This window comes from Astatotilapia calliptera, chromosome 3, assembly GCF_964374335.1.
Source record: "Astatotilapia calliptera chromosome 3, fAstCal68.1, whole genome shotgun sequence".
NCBI classification, from domain to species: Eukaryota; Metazoa; Chordata; class Actinopteri; order Cichliformes; family Cichlidae; genus Astatotilapia; species Astatotilapia calliptera.
In genome coordinates, this window is record NC_137424.1 from 81985048 (window position 1) to 82012813 (window position 27766).

The 27766-nt window shown below is 42.3% G+C and overlaps 2 protein-coding genes across 2 annotated transcripts in view; both read right to left on the reverse strand.

Annotated features, from left to right (window-relative positions):
* The window catches only part of LOC145425966 (interferon-induced protein 44-like), a 53131-nt gene extending 44603 nt beyond the window's left edge, over nucleotides 1–8528 (reverse strand). The window contains exons 1-3 of the mRNA XM_080299494.1: nucleotides 8461–8528; nucleotides 7665–7698; nucleotides 586–781 (exon numbers count right to left, since the gene is read on the reverse strand). Coding sequence (XP_080155620.1) covers nucleotides 586–781; nucleotides 7665–7698; nucleotides 8461–8470 — 240 coding nt within the window. The 5' untranslated portion in view covers nucleotides 8471–8528. The remainder of the gene's footprint in view (nucleotides 1–585; nucleotides 782–7664; nucleotides 7699–8460) is intronic.
* Nucleotides 8529–14182: 5654 nt separating this feature from the next.
* LOC145425965 (interferon-induced protein 44-like) lies at nucleotides 14183–25946 on the reverse strand. Its single transcript, XM_080299493.1, has 11 exons — nucleotides 25911–25946; nucleotides 25598–25612; nucleotides 25434–25460; nucleotides 25273–25296; nucleotides 24668–24688; nucleotides 24530–24563; nucleotides 24118–24319; nucleotides 23410–23568; nucleotides 22949–23117; nucleotides 14683–14783; nucleotides 14183–14603 (listed from the first exon to the last, which is right to left on the reverse strand). Exons 1-11 carry the CDS (start codon nucleotides 25912–25914, stop codon nucleotides 14445–14447), a joined length of 915 nt encoding a protein of 304 aa, XP_080155619.1. The 5' UTR covers nucleotides 25915–25946; the 3' UTR covers nucleotides 14183–14444.
* Nucleotides 25947–27766: the final 1820 nt, after the last annotated feature.

Here is a 27766-nt window from a genome sequence, read left to right on the forward strand (position 1 = left end):
TGCGTGGTCATTTTGAAGAGGAGTTTAGTCTGAATGTCGACTCTAGCAAGGCGTTAGAGGCAGAGGACATAACACCGCGAGGCTCCAGACTGCGGTAGCCATAATGCTCCGACAATCCATCAAGCGGTGCAGCTCCGTAGATTAGCAAAGTTGTACTAAAACATTTTGACAGATTGCTGAGCGCCGTGTACCATCATTTAGTCAATGTATTATTATTATTATTAGTAGTAGTAGTAGTAGTATGCGATCAGTTCTATATTTTGTGTTTGATTTAAAATGTCTGACTTATAAAAAGTCATTATTAGACTGTCCTAAAAACGTGCTGAAATTCCCTTCACTTGATCCAAAATGCTGCAGCAAGTGTAGCTAGGAACAGCAAGAGTATTTACACACCTTTCTGCATTTAGTTAATAGTTATTAATCTCTGGCTCTCTTCCACAGTTTGTCTTTTCTCCTGTTTTCCTCCCCTCACAACCAATCTGCCTGTCTCTGACCCTTTTGTTTAGACCATTTATTTTTGTTTAGAGCAATGAAAGTCAAAAAACAGCTTGAAGAGAGTAAGCTCAAGGTTTGAAGTTGTCTTACCTTTACGGTGAAACTTCTGTCAGAGGTGGTTGAACTAGCCAAAGCAGGAATTGCAATTCTACCTCGCAGGACACTGCTAACAGAGCTGATGAAGCTGGACTTTCCAGATCCAACAGGCCCGTGCAGAAGAACTCTGAGATGTGTGATATTCTCAGGTTTGTATGACTTCACAAACTTAAGAGCCGTTTGGTTCTCTCTGTTCAAAAAGAACAAACACAGAATGTAGGTTTCTAGATTTTTGATTTTTGTCTTTAAGAGGATACACTTTCATTTATCAAGACCAACTACAGTCCATATGATAGTGGTAATGGTATATGCCCATGGAACCTCAGGCCGGGGATTTGAGTACCTACCAGGACACCTTTATCTAGTAAGGGTGCCTGTGCGATAGCACACTTATTACTGTTCTCTGGATTTCTTCTTATTATTATTATTAATATGATTAAGTGTGCCTATGCCAATTGCTATTGTGCCTATGCCTATGCTATTATATTTCTGCCAAGTATTATGTTTCCTCTAAGATATTGCAGTTCTGCTAAGTTATTCCATTTTAGCAAAGTTCCTTTATTTCTGCAAAGTTTTTATAATTTTGCAACTTTTCAGCTTTTTCAACTAGTTTTTGCATACAGCTTCAGCTTTAAAGCATCCACACTGCATTTTCGCAGGAAATGCAAATTTTTCTAGTTGTGTGGATGCTTTAAGCATCCACACTATTGAGTTCCTGTTTCTCTTTATTCTTTATCCTACTTTATTGTGTGGATGCTTTAAGCATCCACACTATTGAGTTCCTGTTTCTCTTTATTCTTTATCTTTACTTTATTCTAGTTGCTTCCGTACACTTTTTGGCACTTAACTACTTCCACAATTTTCAGCCGATTTTCACCGTTCAAATTTGAAACTATTCTGCTATTTTTGCTCTTTCCGGCTATGACTTTTGGTATACCAACACAAGGTCTCAAAACTCTGCATAGAAAGTCAATGGAGAGCTTGTTCAAAATCATCGCTGGATTTCTGTAATGAGAGGCATATTCGAATCGTCATATCTCCTTTAAGACATGAGGCTTGTCCCGGTATATCTTCGGACACTCCTGACGCTCACAATTCAAGAATTTCTTTCTCACCTATTACCGTTCTGAAATGAGTTGGACTTGTTTGAGGGTAGGAAATTTGTCCTTCGCTCAGATTTCTTCAGATTTCAAACTCTGGAAATGAACCACTTTTTTCTCTCGTCATAAATTTTTGTTGGATTTCCACAGAGACCTGAAAATTTCCATGACTGTTCACCAAAGCCTGCTGACTCTTACGGTGAAAGAATGATATCCATCCATCCATCCATTCATTCGCTTCCGCTTATCCTTTTCAGGGTCGCGGGGGGCGCTGGAGCCTATCCCAGCTGTCATAGGGCGAGAGGCAGGGTACACCCTGGACAGGTCGCCAGTCTGTCGCAGGGCTAACACATAGGGACAGACAACCATTCACACTCACATTCACTTGCACATTCACACCTAGTGGCAATTTGGATTATCCAATTAACCTATCCCCACAAGCTGCATGTCTTTGGACCGTGGGAGGAAGCCGGAGTACCCGGAGAGAACCCACGCAAACACGGGGAGAACATGCAAACTCCACACAGAAAGACCCCGGCCTGATGGTGGAATTGAACTCAGGACCTTCTTGCTGTGCGGCAACAGTGCTAACCACCGTGCCACCGTGCTGCCAATGAAAGAATGATATCGATACTCCAAATAGATTTAGAGTTACAAAGCGTTGTTTGAGGGCAAGTCAAGGCAGTTTTTGCTTCGCTCTACTCAGTTATGGTGCATTAGAAGTCAAATATCTTTAATAATTCACATTTTAATGATACATTGTCAACACTGGAAGATTCCCCCATCTCTTCTGAACAAAACGGTGTAAGAATGACCGCTCTAGCCCCTACAGTTAGGAAATTATGGTCATTTGTTTGAGGGGAGTCGTCACTATGAGAAATAAACTGCAATAATGTGCCTCTCTGTGCTGCGTGTGTAAAAAGATGCACCTGTTTTGGCGGGAAAACGTAAACAGCCACTCTGATTGGTGGATTTAAATTCGGCAGCTCTCTCCCTCTGTGTGTGTGTGTGTGTGTGTGTGTGTGTGTGTGTGTGTGTGTGTGTGTGTGTGTGTGTGTGTGTGTGTGTGTGTGTTTAGTGGGAGAGAGAGAACCCTATCCTTATTTGGCAGCATGTCATTGTAGGATTTAAATTGAATATAGTTAGACTGGTTGACTGGATTAGAGCCTGTGTTTGTGTGTCCCTCTGTGCATTTGTGTTTCAATATGCCTCCATATTTGTAATTTTGTAAGTTATTACTATTCTGCTAAATCATACTATTTCTGGTACTTTTCGGTACTTGTGCTAAATACAGTATTTCTGCTAAATCATACTATTTCTGCTTTTCATAAGATTTGTGCCTAATATAGTATTTCTGCTAAATTATAGTATTTCTGCTTTTTATACTATTTGTGCCTAATATAGTATTTCTGCTTTTTATAGGATTTGTGCCTAATATAGTATTTCTGCTTTTTATAGGATTTGTGCTTAATATAGTATTTCTGCTAAATTATAGTATTTCTGCTTTTTATAGGATTTGTGCTAAAACATAGTATTTCTACTAAATGTAGTATTTATGCTTAATCATACTATTTCTATTTATTTCTGCCAGGTCCCCAGGCAGCCAATCCTCTGTGAGGACTGAGACATTCAAATTTTCAAATCAGGGCCTGCACGGCTTCCCAGCCAATCATATATGTGTCCTGAGGCATTCAAATTTGCATATTGGGGCCTTCATGGCTTCTAAGCCAGCCAATCATATCTGAGGGCTGAGGAATTCAAATCCACAAATCAGGGCCTGCACGGCTTCCCAGCCAGCCAATCATATATGTGGCCTCAGGCATTCAAATTTGCATATTGGGGAATTCGTGGCTTCTAAGCCAGCCAATCATATCTGAGGGCTGAGGAATTCAAATCCACAAATCAGGGCCTGCACAGCTTCCCAGCCAGCCAATCATATATGTGGTCTGAGGCATTCAAATTTGCATATTGGGGAATTCGTGGCTTCTAAGTCAACAAGTCATCCATGTCATATATCTCTAAAAATTCACATTTTAATGATAAATTGTCAACACTTGAAGATTTCCCCATCTCTTCTGAACAAAACGGTGTAAGAATGACCGCTCTAGCCCCTACGGTTAGGAAATTATGGTCATTTGTTTGAGGGGAGTCCTCACTATGAGAAATAGACTGCAATAATCCTGTGTCTCTCTCTGTGCCGCGTGTGTAAATGGATGCACCTGTTTTGGCGGGAAAAAGTACACAGCCTCTCTGATTGGTGGATTTAAATTCAGCATCTCTCTCCCTCTGTGTGTGTGTGTGTGTGTGTGTGTGTGTGTGTGTGTGTGTGTGTGTGTGTGTGTGTGTGTGTGACAGAGAGAGAGAGAGAGAGAGAGAGAGAGGCTTTTAATGGGATGATCTCATTCTAAGATTCAAATTCAATATATTTAGACTGGTTGACTGAATTGGATCTTGTGTGTGTGTGTCTCTGTGCATGTGTGTTTCCTTATGTGTACATATTTGTGATTGTGTGGCTGTTATAGATTTTTTTGCCAATTTTTTTCATTTAACAAGTATATTTTAGGGACCCTCAGCATGTTCAGCATTTTTTCATCTGTCCATTTTGCTTTTCCAATTTTTCTGTTTATGTTATTACTATTGTGCTAAATCATACTATTTCTGCTATTTTATAAGATTTGTGCTTAATATAGTATTTCTGCTTCTTTATAGAATTTGTGCTTAATATAGTATTTCTGCTTTTTATAGGATTTGTGCTTAATATAGTATTTCTGCTTTTTATAGAATTTGTGCTTAATATAGTATTTCTGCTTTTTATAGGATTTGTGCTTAATATAGTATTTCTGCTTTTTATAGAATTTGTGCTTAATATAGTATTTCTGCTTTTTATAGGATTTGAGGTAAATATAGTATTTCTGCCAAAACATAGTATTTCTACCAAATATACTATTTCTGATTAATTATAGTTTTTCTACCAAATCATAGTACAGTATTTCTGCTTTTTATAGGATTTGTGCTTAATATAGTATTTCTGCTTTTTATAGAATTTGTGCTTAATATAGTATTTCTGCTTTTTATAGGATTTGAGGTAAATATAGTATTTCTGCTAAATGTAGTATTTATGCTTAATCATACTATTTCTATATATTTCTGCCAGGTCCCCAGGCAGCCAATCCTCTGTGAGGACTCAGACATTCAAATACACAGATCAGGGTCTGCTTCCCAGCCAGCCAATCATATCTGAGGTCTTCCGTTTCCTCTCTCGTCATATCTCAGCAACGGTTGTACAACGAGCAATGAAAATCACAGTCAAAGTACACAAAAGTCCGCTGATTCACCCAGTACAAGAATTATGCTTCTAGTCCACCTAGTTTTTGAGTTACACAACGTTTTGTAACTCCAAAAAACGGCGTTTTTCGCCTCTCACCGCGATCTAATTCTGACTCCTCATCACCCCGTTTTTCAAAGCGGCTGCTCTCTTTCCCAGTGGCGCAGTTGGTAATGACACGGGTCTGCTAGCCAAAGATCGTGGGTTCGATTCCACCTTGTCAACATGTTTTTTTCCCTACAAATTAATACACTGTCACAGACCAGTAATTCATATTCATCATTTATTACAATTATGCAAACTTTTATGATTTTACCAGCTTTTCTAATATGGACCTCACATTCTTGTTAACACTCCATGGCACAAATACTCTTCCCTTTAGGCTCTGTGCATGTGTGTGTGTGTATCAATATTTCTCCCATTTTAAAGTATTACTCCTCCATAATTGTATTTCTGTTAAATCAAAATACTTTTACTACATCTTAGTACTTCTGCTCAATCATAATATTTCTGCTAAATCATAGTATTTCTGCTACTTTTTGGTACTTGTGCTAAATACAGTATTTCTGCTAAATCATACTATTTCTACTATATTATATTTTTCTTTCTAAATTTAGCATTTCTGCTATATAATTGTATTTCTGCCAAGTATTATGTTTCCTCTCAGATATTGCAGTTCTGCAAAGTTAGTCCATTTTAGCAAAGTTCTTTTGCTTCTACAAAGTTTTTACAATTTCTGCAACTTTTCAGCTTTTTCAGCTACTTTTTGCATACAGCTTCAGCTTTAAGCATCCACACTGCATTTTCGCAGGAAATGCAAATTTTTCTAGTTAGTGTGAATGCTTGAAAAGCATTCACAGTATTGTTCTTCTAATCTTTATTATTCTATTTTATTATTAGTGTGAATGCTTGAAAAGCAACAAAAATTTCCCATGTTTTTCAATGGGGAGACCCTTCAAATTCTCATTCAACTTACTCATTTTTAAACTCTTACTACTTCCACATACGTTGACATAGAGTCACCATTCAAACTTTAAAACGAAGACAAGACATTCAACTATTCAACTTGTATTTATCTTTTCAATATCTATTATACTTTTTCTTCAGTTCCAGTTTAAGTTTCATGATGTTTTTTCACCCGTTTCAGAGTTTATAATGGGTGTGTATGGGACGGAATGTTGCCGCTAGAGTGAGACAGCTCAACTGCTAGAGTGAGAGGAGCAAAAAAATTAATCTTAAAATCTTTTTTAAAACTGCTGCTGTGTCCACAGCGTTTGCTCTACAGCCACCATTTTACCCTCAAAACGTAGCCATCGCTGTCCTCTTTCATCCAATGTGTTTACTATTGTACTAGGTGTTATGGTTCTTTCATAAATGTCACCAATGCACAGCCTCCTCCCTCCAACTCTTCCATAGACTCTAATGTTAAAATGGCTCAGAAGGTTCGTTTGAAAATCAGAAGAGTATGGTGTCTTTCCATTGTCACCACGTCCATATAATAAACTCCACAGGCATGAAAACTGAGAATTCAGTAGACTAGACATTGCTGTCACTCACGGTGAAAGAATTTCGTCAATACGACTTGTACTTTTCATTTGGGAACGATTTGTTTGGGGCTGACTTTTCTGTTCATTTTAAGCAGCAAAAGTGAGGTGCATGTCTGTGTCCGTGTGTATGGAGCCATTGGGTGCGGTCACTATAGCAACCAGGCTCACACCTGCCTGCTAAACGAGCTCTCTCTCTCACTCTGCCAAGATTCATCTTAAACACTTCTCTTTCAACTGCTGCTGTGTCCACAGTGTTTGCTCTACAGCCATCATTTTACCCTCAAAACGTCGCCATCGTTGTTCTCTTTCCAACACCGTATCTTTCAAAGCTCAGAGATGTAAACTTTTTAAACTGTGTGGATCCAAGTGGAGGGATCACATTTTAGTCATTCAGTGATTCAAAGAATATAACCTTTTAATATTCATTCAGATGTTTTCTGACTCTAAATTTTCTTTTCTCATTACTTAGGTTTTTCTAATTTACCTTTAAAATATTTTCAGCTATTTTCCAACTTCTTCTGTGTGAACGTCAGCTATCATAAGTTCAGCACTTTGGTTTTCAGGTTAAAATTTCTATATTTTTCATCTCATTCAAAATTTTTAACTTAAAATTCAGCAATTAATTCATTTCAGTGTATATATTCAGATTCAAGCATTCACACTGCAGTTTCTTCAGAAAATACACTTTCTAGTTGTAATAGGTGTTATGTTTTTTTCATAAATCTCACCAATGCACAGCCCCTCCCCCCCTCCAACCTTTCCATAGACTCTAATGTTAAAGTGGCTGAGAAAGTTCATTTTAAAATCAGAAGTACAGGCTGTCTTGATACTGTCACCACGTCCATATAATAAATGCAGTAAGTTCTGCAACAGTTCTGCACTTTGAATTTTAAAGTGAAGGATTCTATTTTCAACTCATTTCACATTTCTTTCCACCAAAGATACAGCCATTAATACATTTTAGTTTTTAAAAAATTCAGCTATCAGCGTTCACACTAAAGTTTCTCTGTGCATTCTATTCTCATTAGCTAATGCTCAGCTGGTTCCAGATGCTATTTCTGCATTAATAAAATGTTCAGATAAGTGTGAAAGGAAACTCACCCCCAGGAAAGTTTCCTCCATGGGTCAGCCAGAGCTGAAAAAAAGATGGGGAAATAAAAGACGAGAGAAGTTCATTATCTTTTTCAGAGAGAATGCTAGTATTTTATCTGAATAATGCTGATAAATCATTAACTTCTTGGAGTAGATGGTCACAAATGTAGGTGAGATAATGTGGTTAACATGCATGAAACCCTTCAAAGACAAATCTATACAAACCATGTTCATGAAATATATCCCAGAATAAATAAATCCAAACTCAGACGTGTAATCAATAGTACAAAACAGATGATTTACATGATTTATACAAGCATATTCATAAATCTTTGTACTGTTTAGTTAGAAAAACACTGATTTAAAAAAGTTACTTACAGGTTCCATTCTTTCAGATTTTGTTTTTTACAGCATCCAATATGAACCAATCAATCTCTTAACACACTAAACGTTTCCATGTATCTTTTCATGAAATACATTTAAATTCATTTAGTAGACATGTCGTTGCAATTTTTATTGATGTCAATTAATGTCTGTATCGTCTGTGCGTTTTCAGCAATTTTTCAGTCGAAGTTCTTTACTGTAACAACACCTGAGTGATGTCGATTCTGGTCATTTCTGGTTCGGAAGTAATACTAGTACTAATACGACAAAAAATAATAATACTAACCAAAAAAACAGATTCAATTCAAGGTGAGTCACACTTCATTCTTTATTTATTATGAACGAAAGTTCGGAATAATATTCTCTGGACTTCTATCTTCAGTAAAACATTTATTGCATTAAGTGAAACATCTCTACTTACAAGAACTCATGATATTGCCGTAGTTTTGATGCCAAAGAAGCGAAGGAAGGACAAGTCACAGACTGAAAGATACTCCTGCTTTTATAAAGTGAATGATGTCATATTGTTACGATTGTTACTCTGCTGTAGTAGTCTAACAGTCCAAGTCACATTCCATTCAAAGAATGCTGTAGAACATTAATGTTTGCCATACTGATACCAGATCGTGAATTCTGCATCCAGCCTTCTATTCTACTGGCTCCTAAAGCTGCTGGTTTTAGTGTCATTGGCTGTGGTGTTATTTTGTAGATTATTACTGCCATCTTATGGAGAAATAGAATAAGGAAAAACTAGAGGAGCCACAGAAACAAAGTTCTATCAAATTAGGATTAGGTTAGGTATTACGAATTTGAATTTTTGTTGTTCCACTGTTGTGATTTTGGTGCACTGGCATACAGAGGGTTAGGGTTAGGGGAAGGGTACTGAGCCCGCCACCTCTTTGCAAAATACTAACTCTCACTTGCTCTCTGACGCATCCATCGGAGTATGAATGATAGTTAGAAAGCACTAAGAGCATAGTTAATAGTGGGAATGGGTGTGTATTCTTGGGTGAATACAGACCAATATGAATGACGTGTGTTTTATAGAGCACTTTTAGTACTCCAGGACAGTGGAAAAGTGATATAGAAGTCCAAGTTCATTAACTCAGTCTTAGCTCGAGGTAAGGTTTTGCCCAACCTTATAAGTGGTACATTTGCATAATGACCAAAACTAGCACCACTGATTAACAGTTGGCCGTGAGCTCAGATGCATGAACATAAATAGGCAAAATGTCATGACCATTGATCAATGACCATGTAGCACAGTTTAAATCTACACAAGAACAATTTGTATATCCAGCTCCAATGCTCCGGCTTTGCTTCCCTTCTAACGGGACCCCTGACCACACAATATAGCTACCGTCCTTCTCTCCATCACGTCAGGAAGTGAGCCCCCTTTACCAGTCATACTCCCTACATTTAAAAATCCTTCTCTCAACTCCTCACTCCCCTGTCTTTCCTTCTCTCTTGTAGCCTCCTAGCAGGCCTTACCCCTCTCCTTTTCCTTTGTCTTCATCCTACAGCAGTAAATTCTCCACTAAGATCACTGGTGGTGGTGACTGGTAACCCAGACCCCAAATCAATCCAGCGAGAAAAAGCTCATTCTTCCAGTCTGCATGTTTGATTTGACCAAGATTTTATGGGAGATGCCTGTCCCAACACAACCTTCCTCATCTATCTGGGCTTGGTTTCGGCACTTGGAATCCCAGAGCTGCTGTAGCTACAACCACTACTGCTACCGGATCAAATCAAGGAAGCTGTCAGGTCAAGAAGATTTTAAGTCCAGGTTTTTCATGTGTTGTGCAAATCAACTGTGCAGGATAGTTGAGTATATTTTTAAACTGAAGCTGAAGCTAGGGAGAGGGCCAGAGCTTTGGAAAGTATTTTGGGGTTTTAGCTGTTGCCAAGAGAATGGGTTGTGGCTGGGATGTTGAGATGGAACAGAGTGGGTGACATTTGCGCAGTGTGTAAAGAAGGTGTGGTAAACTGGGTGTTGCTGGCTGCAAGGGGGAGATCGTAGAAGTCGAGTCTACGATGGTGCAAAGTCTACGCTGTCTGTAGACCGTTACATCTTGTTATTGGCCCAGAGTCTACCGTGAGCGTAAACACTGTAGACTCGGGCCAATAGGGGCGCCGAATCCCACTGTAGACGACCAATCGTCTGGTCGACGGAAGTTGCGTCACCAAAACAACAACAACACACAGCAGAAGAGCCAAGAAGCCGGCAAGTCCGCCATTCATTTTTAATGGAAACTGGCATTTCTTCTATGTTTACGTTAAGTTACAGACTCTGGATTTAGCGGAAATTACACGACGCTGAATAGCGCATTTAAGCCTTTTTCTTTGTGGTAAATGTTAGCCGCGCGCTAACCAACATCTAATGTATTACGCCCATTTCTAGTCTTTTCAGTGGCTGCAACTGATGATCGCGACATTAGCAATTCATGTTGTAAATCCAGATGCCCATGAGAAGTATGGTCTTCACCAAACCTGCACACAGCAGCTGCTCAGCCGAGCCGCTGCCTTCACTCACGCACGGAGGGTATCCACGCGCCTTCAAGTCAACATGGTGCTTAATTGTCAGTACATCTCGCTCGTTGTAAACTTTCTGTAAGTATGTGTAACATTCACAATGATATTGTTGATGGTAACGTGTATGATTCCAGCCTACCTGATAGGCACTTTTGACTTTTTCTAGTTCAGTTCACTGATTGACTACCCTGCAGTGCTGTTTTCCTGTATTCCTGTTTCATGCACTTTAATAAAGTGTCCTGTGTTACAGTAACAGTGAGTTGTGGATTTACTTAATGAATACCCAAATTGGGCTTTAATCTGCCTTAGACACGTAGACACAACTATGTAGAAACACATAACAGACCTGAACCAAAGACGCAATGCGTACAAGCAGGCAAAGACAAGTTTTGGAAGTATTTGTACAACACATGGCTCCGCAACAACTTCAGTGTTTCCTGGAATTGATTAGGAAACACTAACAGAGCTATTATCTATCTGTTATGTGTGTCAAATTTCCCCAGAATAGTCTTGGTTGACATCAGGTGACTGTGAAAGCCATGGTGTATGATCACGCCATTTTCATAATCAACTACTCAGTCTATTTGTCCCGGGAGAAACATAATCTCTGATAGCAAGTTTGTAATGATTTTACAACTCTTTTACTTTTGACAAGTGAACCCTAACTTGGCAGCAAAGTGCAACAATGTATCTCTGTGTAGAGTTCAGGGCATGCCTTTAATTTCTTGCCTGTCTGTAAATGACAGTGTCATGGCATGAATAATCCTTCAGATTTTACCAGTAGAAAAGTAAAACAATTACATTGTCTCATCAGGAGAACCTAAAAGACTCCTCTTATGGCTAGTCTTTGCACAGAAGAAAAGAAAGGAATTGATTTTCAATTGCATTTAATTTCAGGAGACTTTCCAACATGTCGGTTCAAATGAGCCAAAAGAAAATCCTCATCGATGTTGGAGTAAAAACTAGATGCTTTTATTGGAATATACACTGATAATGCTTGCTGTCCTGTCATTGTAAACCAGTCAAAATACATAAATAACACATTGTGATCACGCTGAAGACCACAGACAGCAGTCCAGGCGTCAGGTGGGATAAAGGAGCTGGAAACATCACCTGATAAAGAAAAAACAGACAACAGACTGAATGAATAAAAGAAGGCTTCTTCATTGCACATTTTTCACCAATCACAAGCCTCTTCTTTCACTCTAGACTTCCGACCAATCACCGATCAGGATGAATTGCACTACTGTACTGTGCATCCCCGACTGCAGCTGAACTCAGAAGAGTAGTGCTTTAACCATAATTAATTTGTTATAGTCAGCTGCGAGGGTGGCTATAAAAATCAGGTAATGAGATGCTCACTCTGATCTTATGCCTTCCTTATTTCGGCACAACGGATACCACCCATTATCCAAGCTTCATTTTGCCTGTTCCATGATGATCTTCTTCTTCTACAATAATTCAGTGATTTCAGGGTGTTAGCTATCGGTCACTTATGAGTGGATTTTAAATGATATCTTTACAATCTGTAACATCAAGAGCTCAATCATTTGTACAACCCAGCAAACCCCAAATCATCCTCTTGAATAAATCTGGTGTCAGATCCAAGGTGTATTTATACAAGTACCTGTCCAACCACCCACAACCAATTAAGAATGTGTAGTTAACCTAATGTGCATGTCTTTGCAGGGTTTGGAGGAAGCTGGGGTACCAAGAGAAAACCCACACAGGACCAGAGAGAACCAGTTTCCAAAGAAGGAAATATAATACACCTTGTCGATTTCTTAAAGCACAAAACAACACCTGCACGAATAACTTCTCTTTTACGTCAGTTGTCTTAAGGTTAAAAAAATGTCAGATAAGAATGAGGATATCGTTGAAACAATTTTGTGTTTGCTGGGTGTCACAAGGTCTTTTCAACTAAGATACTGAACAAAGATACGGAGTTCCTCATAACACATTCCACTGGAGTATCAGTGTGTGCACACTGGAAATGAAGAATCCCCCAGTACGCTTTAAAGCTCGGGATTTTACAATTCTTTATAAATGAGGATTTCGTGGCAGATGGGGTTTTTGAGTCAGGTTGTTAGCACGGAATGGGTGCCATGACAAGAGGGCAGAGCGATGCAATCAGCCGGCAGAACAGATGTCTACAAGATCCAGTCAGCATGGTTAAATGCATATTCCTATCTACACTACATCCCAAAATCTTAATTCTGTTCATTTGGACGTAGAGTTTTCAGTGTGAGAAACGTTTCATCGCTCACAAAAATGAGTTCTGCATTGTCCGCGTATAGATGGATTTTTGTAGCCAGTGCATTTTAGATTTCAGGGTGGTTATGGTTATACAGGACACACAAACACACATGCAGGCAACACACGTATTGCTCATATAACTTAATGTTCATAGATATATTCACTCAACATCAAGCACCACTCAGGTCCCCATATTGCATATGCCGTTTTGCGACCTCTCACCACACCTTGTTAGTCCCAATGGGTGTGTTTTTTTTGTCCATTTTGTGTGTCACTAATTTCACATAGTGGGCTACGTAATGCCCAATTTGATCTTAAATGGGTTGGACCAGTGAAGCTCCCCTGCAATTTTTTTGTGGTGTAAGTAAAACTGCCAAAGAAAGACAATTCATTATAACATTTTTCCACTATTACGTGTAATTTAGTCTTCTTTTCCTGTTGGTTCTATGAATTTTGCTTGGATTGTGATGAAACCTGGAGTCTCACAGATTATTATTTGTGAGATGTCGGCTTTCAGCTCCCAATGTCATGTCTGTGCACGTCCCATCGGGTAAATGAGCTGTGCTTTGTTTTTAATTTTTGTGGATTCTCTTTATCTGCTGTTTAATCGTTTGATGTTTGAGCTCTTTGGTGGTTGTTGAAATGTTCTTTTGAGCTTTTAGTTGACATTCTGACATTTCCATGGATACCACATATGTCTACAGTGCCTTGAAAAGTATTCATACTACTTGAACTTTAACACATTTTGTTACCTTACAACCACAAACTTAAATGTTTATTGAGATTTTCTGTGGTAGACCAACACAAAATAGCACATAATTGTGAAGGTTTTCAAAAATCTGTGGTGTGCATTTGTATTCAGCCTCTCTGCATCACTACTTCTTAGAGCCACCTTTCACTGCAGTTACAACTGTCATTTGGGGTATGCCTCTACCAGCGTTGCACATCTAGAGACTGAAATTTTTGATAGGATCTGTGAACACCAACTTTCAAGTCTTGCGACAGATGCTCAATGGGATTTAGATCTGGACTTTGACTGTGCCGTTCTAACATATGAACATTATTTGATCTAAACCATTCCATTGTAACTCTATGTTTAGTGTCTCTGTATTGTCTTGTAGAACGTTTTTCTCACAATCACCGACATACACGTGCCCACATACACACATGTATATACATTTACACTGAAACTCAGTCTAACATATACACCTGGTTTCATTACCTGCTATGCTTATGTACCGTATATATTCACCTGCTGGTACACATATTTGACCCCTTCTAGGCGATATGATGACAAGGTCAATGGATGTAAGGGGCCCTCGTGAATAGGTCAACTCAATGAGTGGAAGCATATATTTTGTCCACATTTTTTTAATGGGTTTGCTTATACAACAAAGACACATCATCTCATAACCTATTCAAATATTCCAGTAGATGTTTACTCAAAATTATTTAGCTTGACTTGTGTAAAGCTTTTTCAAATAGTACTTTAGGTTTTATAACAGCATTATTTCAATTCAATTCAATATTATTGTTATAGCAACAAATCACAACAGTTGCAATGAAGGTTCTTTATATTATAAGGTAAAGACACTACAATAATGTAGTTTCAGAAAATTAGTTTTCTATGAAGTCGTCTCCAAAGTCGATCATTTTCTCGAGTGCACTGAGAATCAGCGTGTCAACAGCCTTGTTCATGCTGATTTCATCGCTATAGTTCTTCACAGGAAAGATGCAGTTCATCGGGATTCCCACCTGTGCGCTGAAGGCTTTCATCTGAGCATTAAAGAAACACCACATGATGTTCAGATTTTTTGCTCTATCATCATATTTCTGTACAGACTCACAGACTTACCTTCTTCTTCAGGTATTTGCTCCTATACACATTCCTCAGGTCTTTTTCAGTTTCAGGACAGGCATGATCAATTTTGGTAATCATTGCCATTTGAGGAATCCCTGAAGACAGAATCACTGATTCACATCATATAAATCTTCATCTTCCTGTTTCGTCCCTGCCATTTGAGGCATAAAACATGGTTTAAGCTTGTCCTTCACATCTGTCCTCCACATGTTTCTCATATATATGTACATACGCGCACACACACACACGCATACATATACACACACACACATATATATATATATACATATATAAAAACACCCAGCACGCCCCTGCGGGCAGTTTATCCTTCAAGCTCGGGTCCTCTACCAGAGGCCTGGGAGCTTGAGGGTCCTGCGCAGTATCTTAGCTGTTCCCAGGACTGCGCTCTTCTGGACAGAGATCTCCGATGTTATTCCCGGGATCTGCTGGAGCCACTCGCCTAGCTTGGGAGTCACCGCACCTAGTGCTCCGATTACCACGGGGACCACCATTACCTTCACCCTCCACATCCTCTCGAGCTCTTCTCTGAGCCCTTGGTATTTCTCCAGCTTCTCGTGTTCCTTCTTCCTGATATTGCTGTCATTCGGAACCGCTACATCGATCACTACGGCCATCTTCTTCTGTTTGTCTACCACCACTATGTCCGGTTGGTTAGCCACCACCATTTTGTCCGTCTGTATCTGGAAGTCCCACAGGATCTTAGCTCGGTCATTCTCCACCACCCTTGGGGGCATCTCCCATTTTGACCTCGGGACTTCCAGGTTATACTCGGCACAGATGTTCCTGTACACTATGCCGGCCACTTGGTTATGGCGTTCCATGTATGCCTTGCCTGCTAGCATCTTGCACCCTGCTGTAATGTGCTGGATTGTCTCTGGGGCATCTTTACACAGCCTGCACCTGGGGTCTTGCCTGGTGTGATAGACCCCAGCCTCTATGGATCTTGTACTCAGAGCTTGTTCTTGTGCTGCCATGATTAGTGCCTCTGTGCTGTCTTTCAGTCCAGCTTTGTCCAGCCACTGGTAGGATTTCTGGATATCAGCCACCTCCTCTATCTGCCGGTGGTACATACCGTGCAGGGGCCTGTCCTTCCATGATGGTTCCTCGTCTCCCTCCTCTTTCTTGGGTTTCTGCTGCCTGAGGTATTCACTGAGCACTCGGTCAGTTGGGGCCATCTTCCCAATGTATTCTTGGATGTTCGTTGTCTCATCCTGGACTGTGGTGCTGACACTCACCAGTCCCTGGCCCCCTTCCTTCCGCTTAGCGTACAGCCTCAGGGTGCTGGACTTGGGGTGAAACCCTCCATGCATGGTAAGGAGCTTTCTTGTCTTTATGTCAGTGGCTTCTATCTCCTCTTTTGACCAGCCTATTACCCCAGCAGGGTACCTGATCACGGGCAGGGCGTACGTGTTGATGGCCCGGATCTTGTTCTTACCATTCAGCTGACTCCTCAGGACTTGCCTGACCCTCTGCAGGTACTTGGTGGTTGCAGCCTTTCTAGCGGCCTCTTCATGGTTCCCATTTGCCTGCGGGATCCCCAGGTACTTGTAACTGTCCTCTATGTCTGCAATGTTGCCTTCTGGTAGTTCAATCCCCTCAGTTCTGACTACCTTCCCTCTCTTTGTTACCATCCGACTACACTTCTCCAGTCCGAACGACATTCCAATGTCATTGCTGTATAGCCTGGTAGTGTGGATCAGTGAATCGATGTCTCGTTCACTCTTGGCATACAGCTTGATGTCATCCATGTACAGGAGGTGGCTGACAACTGCTCCGTTCCGTAATCGGTATCCGTAGCCAGTCTTGTTAATGATCTCACTGAGGGGGTTCAGGCCTATGCAGAACAGCAGTGGGGACAGAGCATCTCCTTGGTAGATCCCGCACTTGATGGTGACTTGTTCTATGGGCTTGGAGTTGGCCTCTAGTGTTGTACGCCACATCCCCATTGAGTTCCTGATGAAGGCTCTTAGGGTCCCATTGAGCTTGTACAATTCTAGGCATTCCAGTATCCAGCTGTGGGGCATTGAGTCATAGGCCTTCTTGTAATCAATCCAGGCAGTGCACAGGTTGGTCAGTCTGGTCTTGCAGTCTCGGCTGACTGTTCTGTCTACCAGTAGCTGGTGCTTTGCGCCTCTGGTATTCTTGCCAATTCCTTTCTGTGTCCCACTCATGTATTGACCCATGTGCCTGTTCATCTTAGCCGATATGATGCCTGACAGGAGCTTCCATGTAGTACTGAGGCAGGTTATTGGTCGGTAGTTGGAGGGGACCGGTCCCTTCTTGGGGTCCTTGGGGATCAGGACCGTCCGACCTTCGGTTAGCCATTCCGGGTGTCTCTCGTTAACTAGCAGCTGGTTCATTTGTGCTGCCAGACGCTCGTGGAGTGCAGTCAGCTTCTTTAGCCAGTAGGCGTGAACCATGTCGGGCCCTGGTGCTGTCCAACTCTTCATACTGGAGACCCTTTCTTGGATATCTGCCACTGTGATGGTTACTGGACCCTGTTCAGGGAGGTCGCTGTGGTCTGCCCTCAGATCCACTAGCCACTGAGCATTGCCGTTATGGGTTGCGTCCTTCTCCCATATGCTCTTCCAGTATTGCTCCGTCTCCAGCCTTGGTGGTGCTGTTCTCTTATTATTGTTCCCTTGCCACTGAGAGTACACCTTTGCTGGTTCTGTGGAGAACAGCTGGTTTATTCTCCTGCCTTCTATCTCTCTGGTGTACCTCCTCAAGCGGCTGGCCAAGGCTGTGAGTCTTTGCTTGGCAGTTTCTAAGGCCTCAGGTATGGACAGCTTGCTGTATTTCTTATGCACCTTCTTTGTCGCACCTTTCTGCAACTCCGTTAGTTGGCTAACCTCCCTCCGTGCTACTTTGATCTTGCCCTCTAGCCTCCTTCTCCATGGAGGGTACTGCCCCTTGTGGCTGTTCAACTTGTAGCCAAGCATCTCACTGATCACTGCTGCCGTATTGTAGATCAGCTTGTTAGTGTCGGTAATCGTGGTTGTAGGTATCGTCCGTAGTGCTGCATTAACATCATCTAGCAGACCTTCTGAGGGTACTTCACGTAATCTTGGTAACCGGCTACGGGGGATCCAGGTTTCAAGCTTGGCCATTATCCTATTTTTCAGGTCAGTTCCTCTCGCACTCAACAATCCTTCTCCTATCGCACTTGGGGCTATGTACCCAATCTCGGGTGGGGGTGATGATATCTCCCCCCTGACCTGGCGTCCTGACTCCTCCTTGCCGTAGCATTTGTGTTGTACCTCGTCAATCTCTAGCTGTGAGAGCAGTCCCTTCTTTCGAATGTTGGAACACTGAGCTACTAGCTGTTTCGCCGTCATTGTGGATGTTGGGTATCGAAGAATCCATAGGTCCATCATCCTATTCATGTAGCCCCTTCTGCCGGGGTTACTTGCGTAGTAGCATTCCAACAATGCCCTGTTTTCGTCTCTTGCCCACCGATGCCTTCTTGTTCCAGTAGTCCACTTTTCGTCAGGGTGCCACTACGCTATCCAACGTTGATATATATATATATATATATATATATATATATATATAAAAACACCCAGCACGCCCCTGCGGGCGGTTTATCCCTCAAGCTCGGGTCCTCTACCAGAGGCCTGGGAGCTTGAGGGTCCTGCGCAGTATCTTAGCTGTTCCCAGGACTGCGCTCTTCTGGACAGAGATCTCCGATGTTTTTCCCGGGATCTGCTGGAGCCACTCGCCTAGCTTGGGAGTCACCGCACCTAGTGCTCCGATTACCACGGGGACCACCGTTACCTTCACCCTCCACATCCTCTCGAGCTCTTCTCTGAGCCCTTGGTATTTCTCCAGCTTCTCGTGTTCCTTCTTCCTGATATTGCTGTCATTCGGAACCGCTACATCGATCACTACGGCCGTCTTCTTCTGTTTGTCTACCACCACTATGTCCGGTTGGTTAGCCACCACCATTTTGTCCGTCTGTATCTGGAAGTCCCACAGGATCTTAGCTCGGTCATTCTCCACCACCCTTGGGGGCATCTCCCATTTTGACCTCGGGACTTCTAGGTTATACTCGGCACAGATGTTCCTGTACACTATGCCGGCCACTTGGTTATGGCGTTCCATGTATCTCGGGTGGGGGTGATGATATCTCCCCCCTGACCTGGCGTCCTGACTCCTCCTTGCCGTAGCATTTGTGTTGTACCTCGTCAATCTCTAGCTGTGAGAGCAGTCCCTTCTTTCGAATGTTGGAACACTGAGCTACTAGTTGTTTCGCCGTCATTGTGGATGTTGGGTATCGAAGAATCCATAGGTCCCTCATCCTATTCATGTAGCCCCTTCCGCCGGGGTTACTTGCGTAGTAGCATTCCAACAACGCCCTGTTTTCGTCCCTTGCCCACCGATGCCTTCTTGTTCCAGCCCTCTTGTTCCGGCTCGGACGTCCAGGGCGACGTCCGAGCCGGCATGCCTTCATATTTATCTGTCTCGCTCATGTCTGCGGTAGGCTTGCTTAGCATAGGGGGTCTAGCCTTAGGACCCTTACTGGATACAGACGCCCCAGGCAGGAATCGAACTTGCGATCCTCTGTTCCAAAGGCGTGTAGTTTAACCACTACGCTATCCAGCTGCTATATATATATATATATATATATATATATATATATATATAGCAGCTGGATAGCGTATATATATATATATATATATATATATATATATATATGCAGCTGGATAGCGTAGTGGTTAGACTACACGCCTTTGGAACAGAGGATCGCAAGTTCGATTCCTGCCTGGGGCGTCTGTATCCAGTAAGGGTCCTAAGGCTAGACCCCCTATGCTAAGCAAGCCTACCGCAGACATGAGCGAGACAGATAAATATGAAGGCATGCCGGCTCGGACGTCGCCCGGATCAACAAGGTCCGCGTCAGGTGTTGAGGAACCAGGGCACCCTGACGAAAAGTGGGCTACTGGAACAAGAAGGCATCGGTGGGCAAGGGACGAAAACAGGGCGTTGTTGGAATGCTACTATGCAAGTAACCCCGGCGGAAGGGGCTACATGAATAGGATGAGGGACCTATGGATTCTTCGATACCCAACATCCACAATGACGGCGAAACAACTAGTAGCTCAGTGTTCCAACATTCGAAAGAAGGGACTGCTCTCACAGCTAGAGATTGACGAGGTACAACACAAATGCTACGGCAAGGAGGAGTCAGGACGCCAGGTCAGGGGGGAGATATCATCACCCCCACCCGAGATTGGGTACATAGCCCCAAGTGTGATAGGAGAAGGATCGTTGAGTGCGAGAGGAACTGACCTGAAAAATAGGATCATGGCCAAGCTTGAAACCTGGATCCCCCGTAGCCGGTTACCAAGATTACGTGAAGTACCCTCAGAAGGTCTGCTAGATGATGTTAATGCAGCACTACGGGCAATACCTACAACCACGATTACCGACACTAACAAGCTGATCTACAATACGGCAGCAGTGATCAGTGAGATGCTTGGCTACAAGTTGAACAGCCACAAGGGGCAGTACCCTCCATGGAGAAGGAGGCTAGAGGGCAAGATCAAAGTAGCACGGAGAGAGGTTAGCCAACTAACGGAGTTGCAGAAAGGTGCGACGAATAAGGTGCCTAAGAAATACAGCAAGCTGTCCATACCTGAGGCCTTGGAAACTGCCAAGCAAAGACTCACAGCCTTGGCCAGCCGCTTGAGGAGGTACACCAGAGAGATAGAAGGCAGGAGAATAAACCAGCTGTTCTCCACAGAACCAGCAAAGGTGTACTCTCAGTGGCAAGGGAACAATAAGAGAACAGCACCACCAAGGCTGGAGACGGAGCAATACTGGAAGAGCATATGGGAGAAGGATGCAACCCATAACGGCAATGCTCAGTGGCTAGAGGATCTGAGGGCAGACCACAGCGACCTCCCTGAACAGGGTCCAGTAACCATCACAGTGGCAGATATCCAAGAAAGGGTCTCCAGTATGAAGAGTTGGACAGCACCAGGGCCCGACATGGTTCACGCCTACTGGCTGAAGAAGCTAACTGCACTCCACGAGCGTCTGGCAGCACAAATGAACCAGCTGCTAGTTAACGAGATACACCCGGAATGGCTAACTGAAGGCCGGACGGTCCTGATCCCCAAGGACCCCAAGAAGGGACCGGTCCCCTCCAACTACCGACCAATAACCTGCCTCAGTACTACATGGAAGCTCCTGTCAGGCATCATATCGGCTAAGATGAACAGTCACATGGGTCAATACATGAGCGGGACACAGAAAGGAATTGGCAAGAATACCAGAGGCGCAAAACACCAGCTACTGGTAGACAGAACAATCAGCCGAGACTGCAAGACCAGACTGACCAACCTGTGCACTGCCTGGATTGATTACAAGAAGGCCTATGACTCAATGCCCCACAGCTGGATACTGGAATGCCTAGAATTGTACAAGATCAATGGGACCCTAAGAGCCTTCATCAGGAACTCAATGGGGATGTGGCGTACAACACTAGAGGCCAACTCCAAGCCCATAGCACAAGTCACCATCAAGTGCGGGATCTACCAAGGAGATGCTCTGTCCCCACTGCTGTTCTGCATAGGCCTGAACCCCCTCAGTGAGATCATTAACAAGACTGGCTACGGATACCGACTACGGAACGGAGCAGTTGTCAGCCACCTCCTGTACATGGATGACATCAAGCTGTATGCCAAGAGTGAACGAGACATCGATTCACTGATCCACACTACCAGGCTATACAGCAATGACATTGGAATGTCGTTCGGACTGGAGAAGTGTAGTCGGATGGTAACAAAGAGAGGGAAGGTAGTCAGAACTGAGGGGATTGAACTACCAGAAGGCAACATTGCAGACATAGAGGACAGTTACAAGTACTTGGGGATCCCGCAGGCGAATGGGAACCATGAAGAGGCCGCTAGAAAAGCTGCAACCACCAAGTACCTGCAGAGGGTCAGGCAAGTCCTGAGGAGTCAGCTGAATGGTAAGAACAAGATCCGGGCCATCAACACGTACGCCCTGCCCGTGATCAGGTACCCTGCTGGGGTAATAGGCTGGCCAAAGGAGGAGATAGAAGCCACTGACATAAAGACAAGAAAGCTCCTTACCATGCATGGAGGGTTTCACCCCAAGTCCAGCACCCTGAGGCTGTACGCTAAGCGGAAGGAAGGGGGCCGGGGACTGGTGAGTGTCAGCACCACAGTCCAGGATGAGACAACGAACATCCAAGAATACATTGGGAAGATGGCCCCAACTGACCGAGTGCTCAGTGAATACCTCAGGCAGCAGAAACCCAAGAAAGAGGAGGGAGACGAGGAACCAGCATGGAAGGACAGGCCCCTGCACGGTATGTACCACCGGCAGATAGAGGAGGTGGCTGATATCCAGAAATCCTACCAGTGGCTGGACAAAGCTGGACTGAAAGACAGCACAGAGGCACTAATCATGGCAGCACAAGAACAAGCTCTGAGCACAAGATCCATAGAGGCTGGGGTCTATCACACCAGGCAAGACCCCAGGTGCAGGCTGTGTAAAGATGCCCCAGAGACAATCCAGCACATAACAGCAGGGTGCAAGATGCTAGCAGGCAAGGCATACATGGAACGCCATAACCAAGTGGCCGGCATAGTGTACAGGAACATCTGTGCCGAGTATAACCTGGAAGTCCCGAGGTCAAAATGGGAGATGCCCCCAAGGGTGGTGGAGAATGACCGAGCTAAGATCCTGTGGGACTTCCAGATACAGACGGACAAAATGGTGGTGGCTAACCAACCGGACATAGTGGTGGTAGACAAACAGAAGAAGACGGCCGTAGTGATCGATGTAGCGGTTCCGAATGACAGCAATATCAGGAAGAAGGAACACGAGAAGCTGGAGAAATACCAAGGGCTCAGAGAAGAGCTCGAGAGGATGTGGAGGGTGAAGGTAACGGTGGTCCCCGTGGTAATCGGAGCACTAGGTGCGGTGACTCCCAAGATAGGCGAGTGGCTCCAGCAGATCCCGGGAACAACATCGGAGATCTCTGTCCAGAAGAGCGCAGTCCTGGGAACAGCTAAGATACTGCGCAGGACCCTCAAGCTCCCAGGCCTCTGGTAGAGGACCCGAGCTTGAAGGATAAACCGCCCGCAGGGGCGTGCTGGGTGTTTTTTTTTATATATATATATATATATATATATATATATATATATATATATATATATATATATATATATATATATATATATAAACGTGGGAATGTCCTTACCCAGATCACTGGCCAGCTGCTGGACATTTTTCATCTTCTGCAGAACTGATAACTTAATCTCTGATGCATTGCCAGAATGAACACAGACCAGCACATGAACTTTATCATCTGCAGTGGGGGTTGGGTTGTAGTTGGGATTTTCTTCTAACAGTGGAGCTAGTGGGTTGAACTGGAAACCAGGAAAAACACTGAAAATCGGTCAGTTTGTTAAAAGATACCACAGGCTGCAGAATGTTTGGAGTTATATATAGAAGCTGTTTATTCATGTTATTCATACATTGATATTAAAAGTTGTGTATTGAGGATGGTTTTACAGTATAACTGTAAGAGCTCGTTGGTTGAGAGTTAATCCCCAGGTCACAAGAGTGTCCCAGTCCCTTATAGATGAAAACTGATCATTTAATTTGTGGATTTTTAGATTAGTCCTAAAAGGTTTCCACTGGATAAACTGTAACACGTACCCTGTAACCATCCTTCACGTGGCCAAGCATGGCCAGTTTGATGTCATCAGGATGAACGCCACAGTCCACCCCTTCCTCCAGACCCATAATGTCATTGAAGACCACAGGGTATACTGTAGCTGAGCTTCCTCTTCCGTTTCTTATTTTATGTGTTTGATACTGAAACAGAAACAAATTGAGTGTTGCTTTTACTAATAGCAAGACCTTTTATGTTCCTCATATTTCAGGTATTTTTCCTCTGTACCCTACTTTATCTTCCTCTTCTGGCCCTGCATCATATTCAATTCAATTCCATTCAATTCAATTGTATTTACATAGCGCCAAATCACAACAACAATCGCTTCAAGGCACTTTATATTGTAAGCTAGACCCTACAATAATACAATACATACAGTCCTAAATTTGTGTTGTTCTTTTAATACTTCATGTTTATTTATTGTGGCATCTCTAAGGTTTCTATCACCTCAGTTCCTGTGTTTGAAATGTTTCCTCTTCATTTTGATTCATTCTGTAACTCTCCTTATTTTCAGTTGTTTTTAATTTAAGTTTACAATAGTAGTCTGAAGGCTACAGGTAAAGACTACAATATCAGATAAAGAATCCCAACAATTAGTGGAGCCACATAGATTCAGAATATAATTACTTTTCATTTAGAGTAACAAAGCTAAAAGAACAGTTTGAAGAAGTAGCGAGCTGAAGCTATCTCACCTTTGTGGTGAAACTTCTGTCAGAGGTGGTTGCACTGGCCAAAGCAGGAATTGCAATTCTACCTCGCAGAACGCTGCTGACAGAGTTGATGAAGCTGGACTTTCCACATCCGACAGGTCCATATATAAGAACTCTGAGGTGTCTGATTTCACTTATTGTAGGCTGGTAGTCCTGCACCTTCGTAAGAGTTTTGTGATTGTCTCTGTTCAAAATAACAAAAATAATACAATGCAACTTTTTGGATTTAAGAGCCTTGTTCTTTTGGAATGAAACACAAAGACTTCCAGCCTTTGTCTTTGCTACCTTTATAGATTATTTGAGCAGCAAGTTTAATTATTAACGATGCTCATGTGGTTTTAACTACTCATTCTATATTAATAATGTGTTCAGATATGTGTGAAAGGAAACTCACACCCAGGAAAGATTCCTCCATGCGTCACCCAATGCTGAAGAGGAGACAAAAGAAAGAAGAGACAAATTAATTATCATAATTCATAGAGAATACTGATAGTATTTTATCTGAGTAATATTCAGAAATCATCTGACTTACGGGGAGAGGGTGGTGACACAACTTTAGGTGAGAGGAAAAAAAATGTTTGTCAACATGCATGAACCACTGAGTCTTTTTTTTCATGAACATAAACAGTTTGAGTAGATTTGTCTTTAGAGGTTCAAAAGGCAAAGACTGGCATCTGGGGGCCGGTTCGATCCCCGGGCTCTCTGTCCTGGTCGTTGTGTCCTTGGGAAAGACACTTCACCTACCGCCTACTGGTGTTGGCCAGAGGGGCCGATGGCGCGATATGGCAGCCTGGCTTCTGTCAGTCTGCCCCAGGGCAGCTGTGGCTACAACCGTAGCTGCCTCCACCAGTGTGTGAATGTGAGAGTGAATGAATAGTGGCATTGTAAAGCGCTTTGGGTGCCTTGAAAAGCGCTATATAAATCCAATCCATTATTATTATTATCTTTCAGCATTACTGGTACAACAAGAAGCTTTCTTTATTCAAACCCAAACTATTTAATAAAAGCAAAATTTTATTATATTCTTAACTTAATTTGAGTCAAATTGCAAAACAAAACAATCTGTATGTGCACTCAAAGTAAAAAAAAAAGTCAGTTAATTCTGCTTTGTGTTCCATAGTTAAGCATGTTACTTACCAGGAGGAGGATAATAATAATTACCTAAAGAGAAAAAGTCAGATGATCAAATGATGTACAACATCTACCAATCTCACTGTTGTTATAAAAGAAAACAATCACTGTTAATAAAATAAATGTTTGTATAAATTTACTGTCCTGCAGTTAACTGTGATACTTACGCTGAGGAGGAGAAGGAGAAGAACCCTCTAAAGAGAAAAAAGTCAGATGATCAAATGATGTATAACATCAACCAATCTCACTGCTGTTACTAAGGAAACGATCACTGTTAATACAATAAATGTTTGTATGAATTTACTGTCCTGGAGTTAACTGTGATACTTACTAGATTGACCCTGACCTAAAGAGAAAAAGTCATATAATCAAATGGCGTACAGCATGAACCAACATAACTGTTGTTAACAGAGAAAACTAAATACTGGAAATAAATTAATTGTTTGTATGGATTTCTCATGAAATGAATTTAACTTGTTTAAGCAGAATTATTTGTGTTAAAGAACACTAAATTCAGGAGGTACAGGGGTGGATGGTCTCAGAAGTGTCGCTCTCTGTACCAGACGTTAATCTGAATTTTATATAAACTCGACTCAGTGATTTAAAAAAAACACAAATTATGCCAAAAGCTGAATCTGACTTACCCATTGTCCTGCGGTTTTAGTATTAGTCCTGAAGGAAGGACTGTTTATCTGAAAGATCCTCCCGCTTTTATAAACCTCATGATGTTTTCATGACTTACTTTCACTTTCATTCTCTGGTGCAGGAACCTGATTACATGCACACAAAGACATGCCATTGAAGCAGTAGGCGTTTCATTATTGTTCACATGGTAAATGTGGGTGGGGCTGTGGTATCTTTACATAAGGAGATGATTAGAGGAAATTTGAGAGAAAGAAGATCAGCAGTCTGGGAGCAGCAGCAGCAGAAGAAGAACTGCAGAACATCTGAAAGCTGAAGGTAAACATTTTTCTCCTCAAGCAAACTGCTGTACTGCCTGTATAAACCTGGATGCTGTCTGATCACTTCTGTTTCCAGCCTTAGGTTCATTTAAAACCTTTATTTTCATTTACTTTAAATGAAGCAGTATTAATGTGCGTGTAGAACAGTGGTTCTCAAAGTGTGTGTCAAGTTCAGATAGGTGGGGTGCAAGTTCCCTGGCAGAAAAATCATGCGAAATAAATTTTTAACATCCGAAATCACTTTTACCGTGGGACATAGAAATTTGCAGCAGTTACGTTAATAATTAATTTGTGTATCTGCTGAAAAGCTGCAGCCACGTGTGTAAGTCGACAGCTGCAAAAAGAAGTGTAGCAAAAAGTGCAAACATGTCTCGTTGTGCATCATTTACAAGTGGTGCCAAACCCCAGGACTGGGGCACGACAGACCCTGCCACTTGTTCGCACTTTTCACTACATCTATTTATTGCGACTGTCAACTTACACACGTGGCTGCAACAGCTACAGCCTACACACATCGACAACAACAACAGGACCAGTTCATTCTGTTTTAAGCCGTTATTGCAGAAGCCACTCAGGTTTGTCCGCCTGCCCCGCAGCCGTGCCACAGACCACGCCCTGCCACCGCTCTGCATAGTAAAGAAAAAAAGAAAGAGAAAGAAAGAAAGAAAGAAAGAAAAAAGAAAGCGAGAGAGAAAGAAAGAAAGAGTTTTGAGTTTTAAAAACACATTTATTACCAATAAATAAACATCAAAACATCACAAGCGTTGTCACAAAGGGAAAAAAAAACAAAAAACAAAACTGTCACATGAACATAGGGCTGAAGTACAAACGGCCATCTATGACAGAACACACCACATTCCTAACACACCACTGAGAAGAAAACTCTGTTAAATTATTCATCAACGAGTAAAACTGAAACTCCACTTTAACTCTATATTTAACCAGCAAAATGAAAGTTGTATCAACCCGTTTCTCTGAAAAAAAATCAATCTTATCCTTTCTACTTTTATATATAGAATATTTCGCTAGGCCCACCACAAAATTTAGCAGCTTCCATTTTGAAGCCTCTTTTTTTTGTATAACCAGCACCAAGGAGAAATGCCAATGGAGACCAACCCACTCCACATTTGTCAAAAGACACTTTTTTATGTGTGTGTGCGTGCGGAGTCCTGTCTGTGCTCCTCAACAATAATATTTAACTATTAATCACAGTTTTGCTAAATAAAAGGATCTGGCTTGCATCAGTCACATGATCACTATTAACCAATGATCGCCCTTGATGGCAGAACGCGCTGGTTACGAGCCGGGAACGAGCTCACAAAGAGCACGCGCATTTTTAGCGGTCCGGAGCTGTAGGAGAAACACAGACTGATGCGACACAACCAGGAAGTAGGTGTACAGCGTACACTGTAGTGTGTAGCACACAGGAGTATTAGCTTATTACGTACACGTTGGTAAGCTGTCTTGTTGCAACTGACGAACTGAAACAAACGAGCGTGCTGTGTGTGCAACAGCGCGACAAACATTACCTGTCCTTT

Excerpts from the sequence above, each read along its gene's own strand:
- LOC145425965 (XM_080299493.1), bottom strand. Across the intron at positions 25,297-25,433 it reads TTCTCCTTCTCCTCCTCAGC|GTAATTATTATTATCCTCCT; the intron begins GTAAGTATCACA and ends TTTTCTCTTTAG. Across the intron at positions 24,689-25,272 it reads TTATTATTATCCTCCTCCTG|TTGTGTCACCACCCTCTCCC; the intron begins GTAAGTAACATG and ends TCTCACCTAAAG.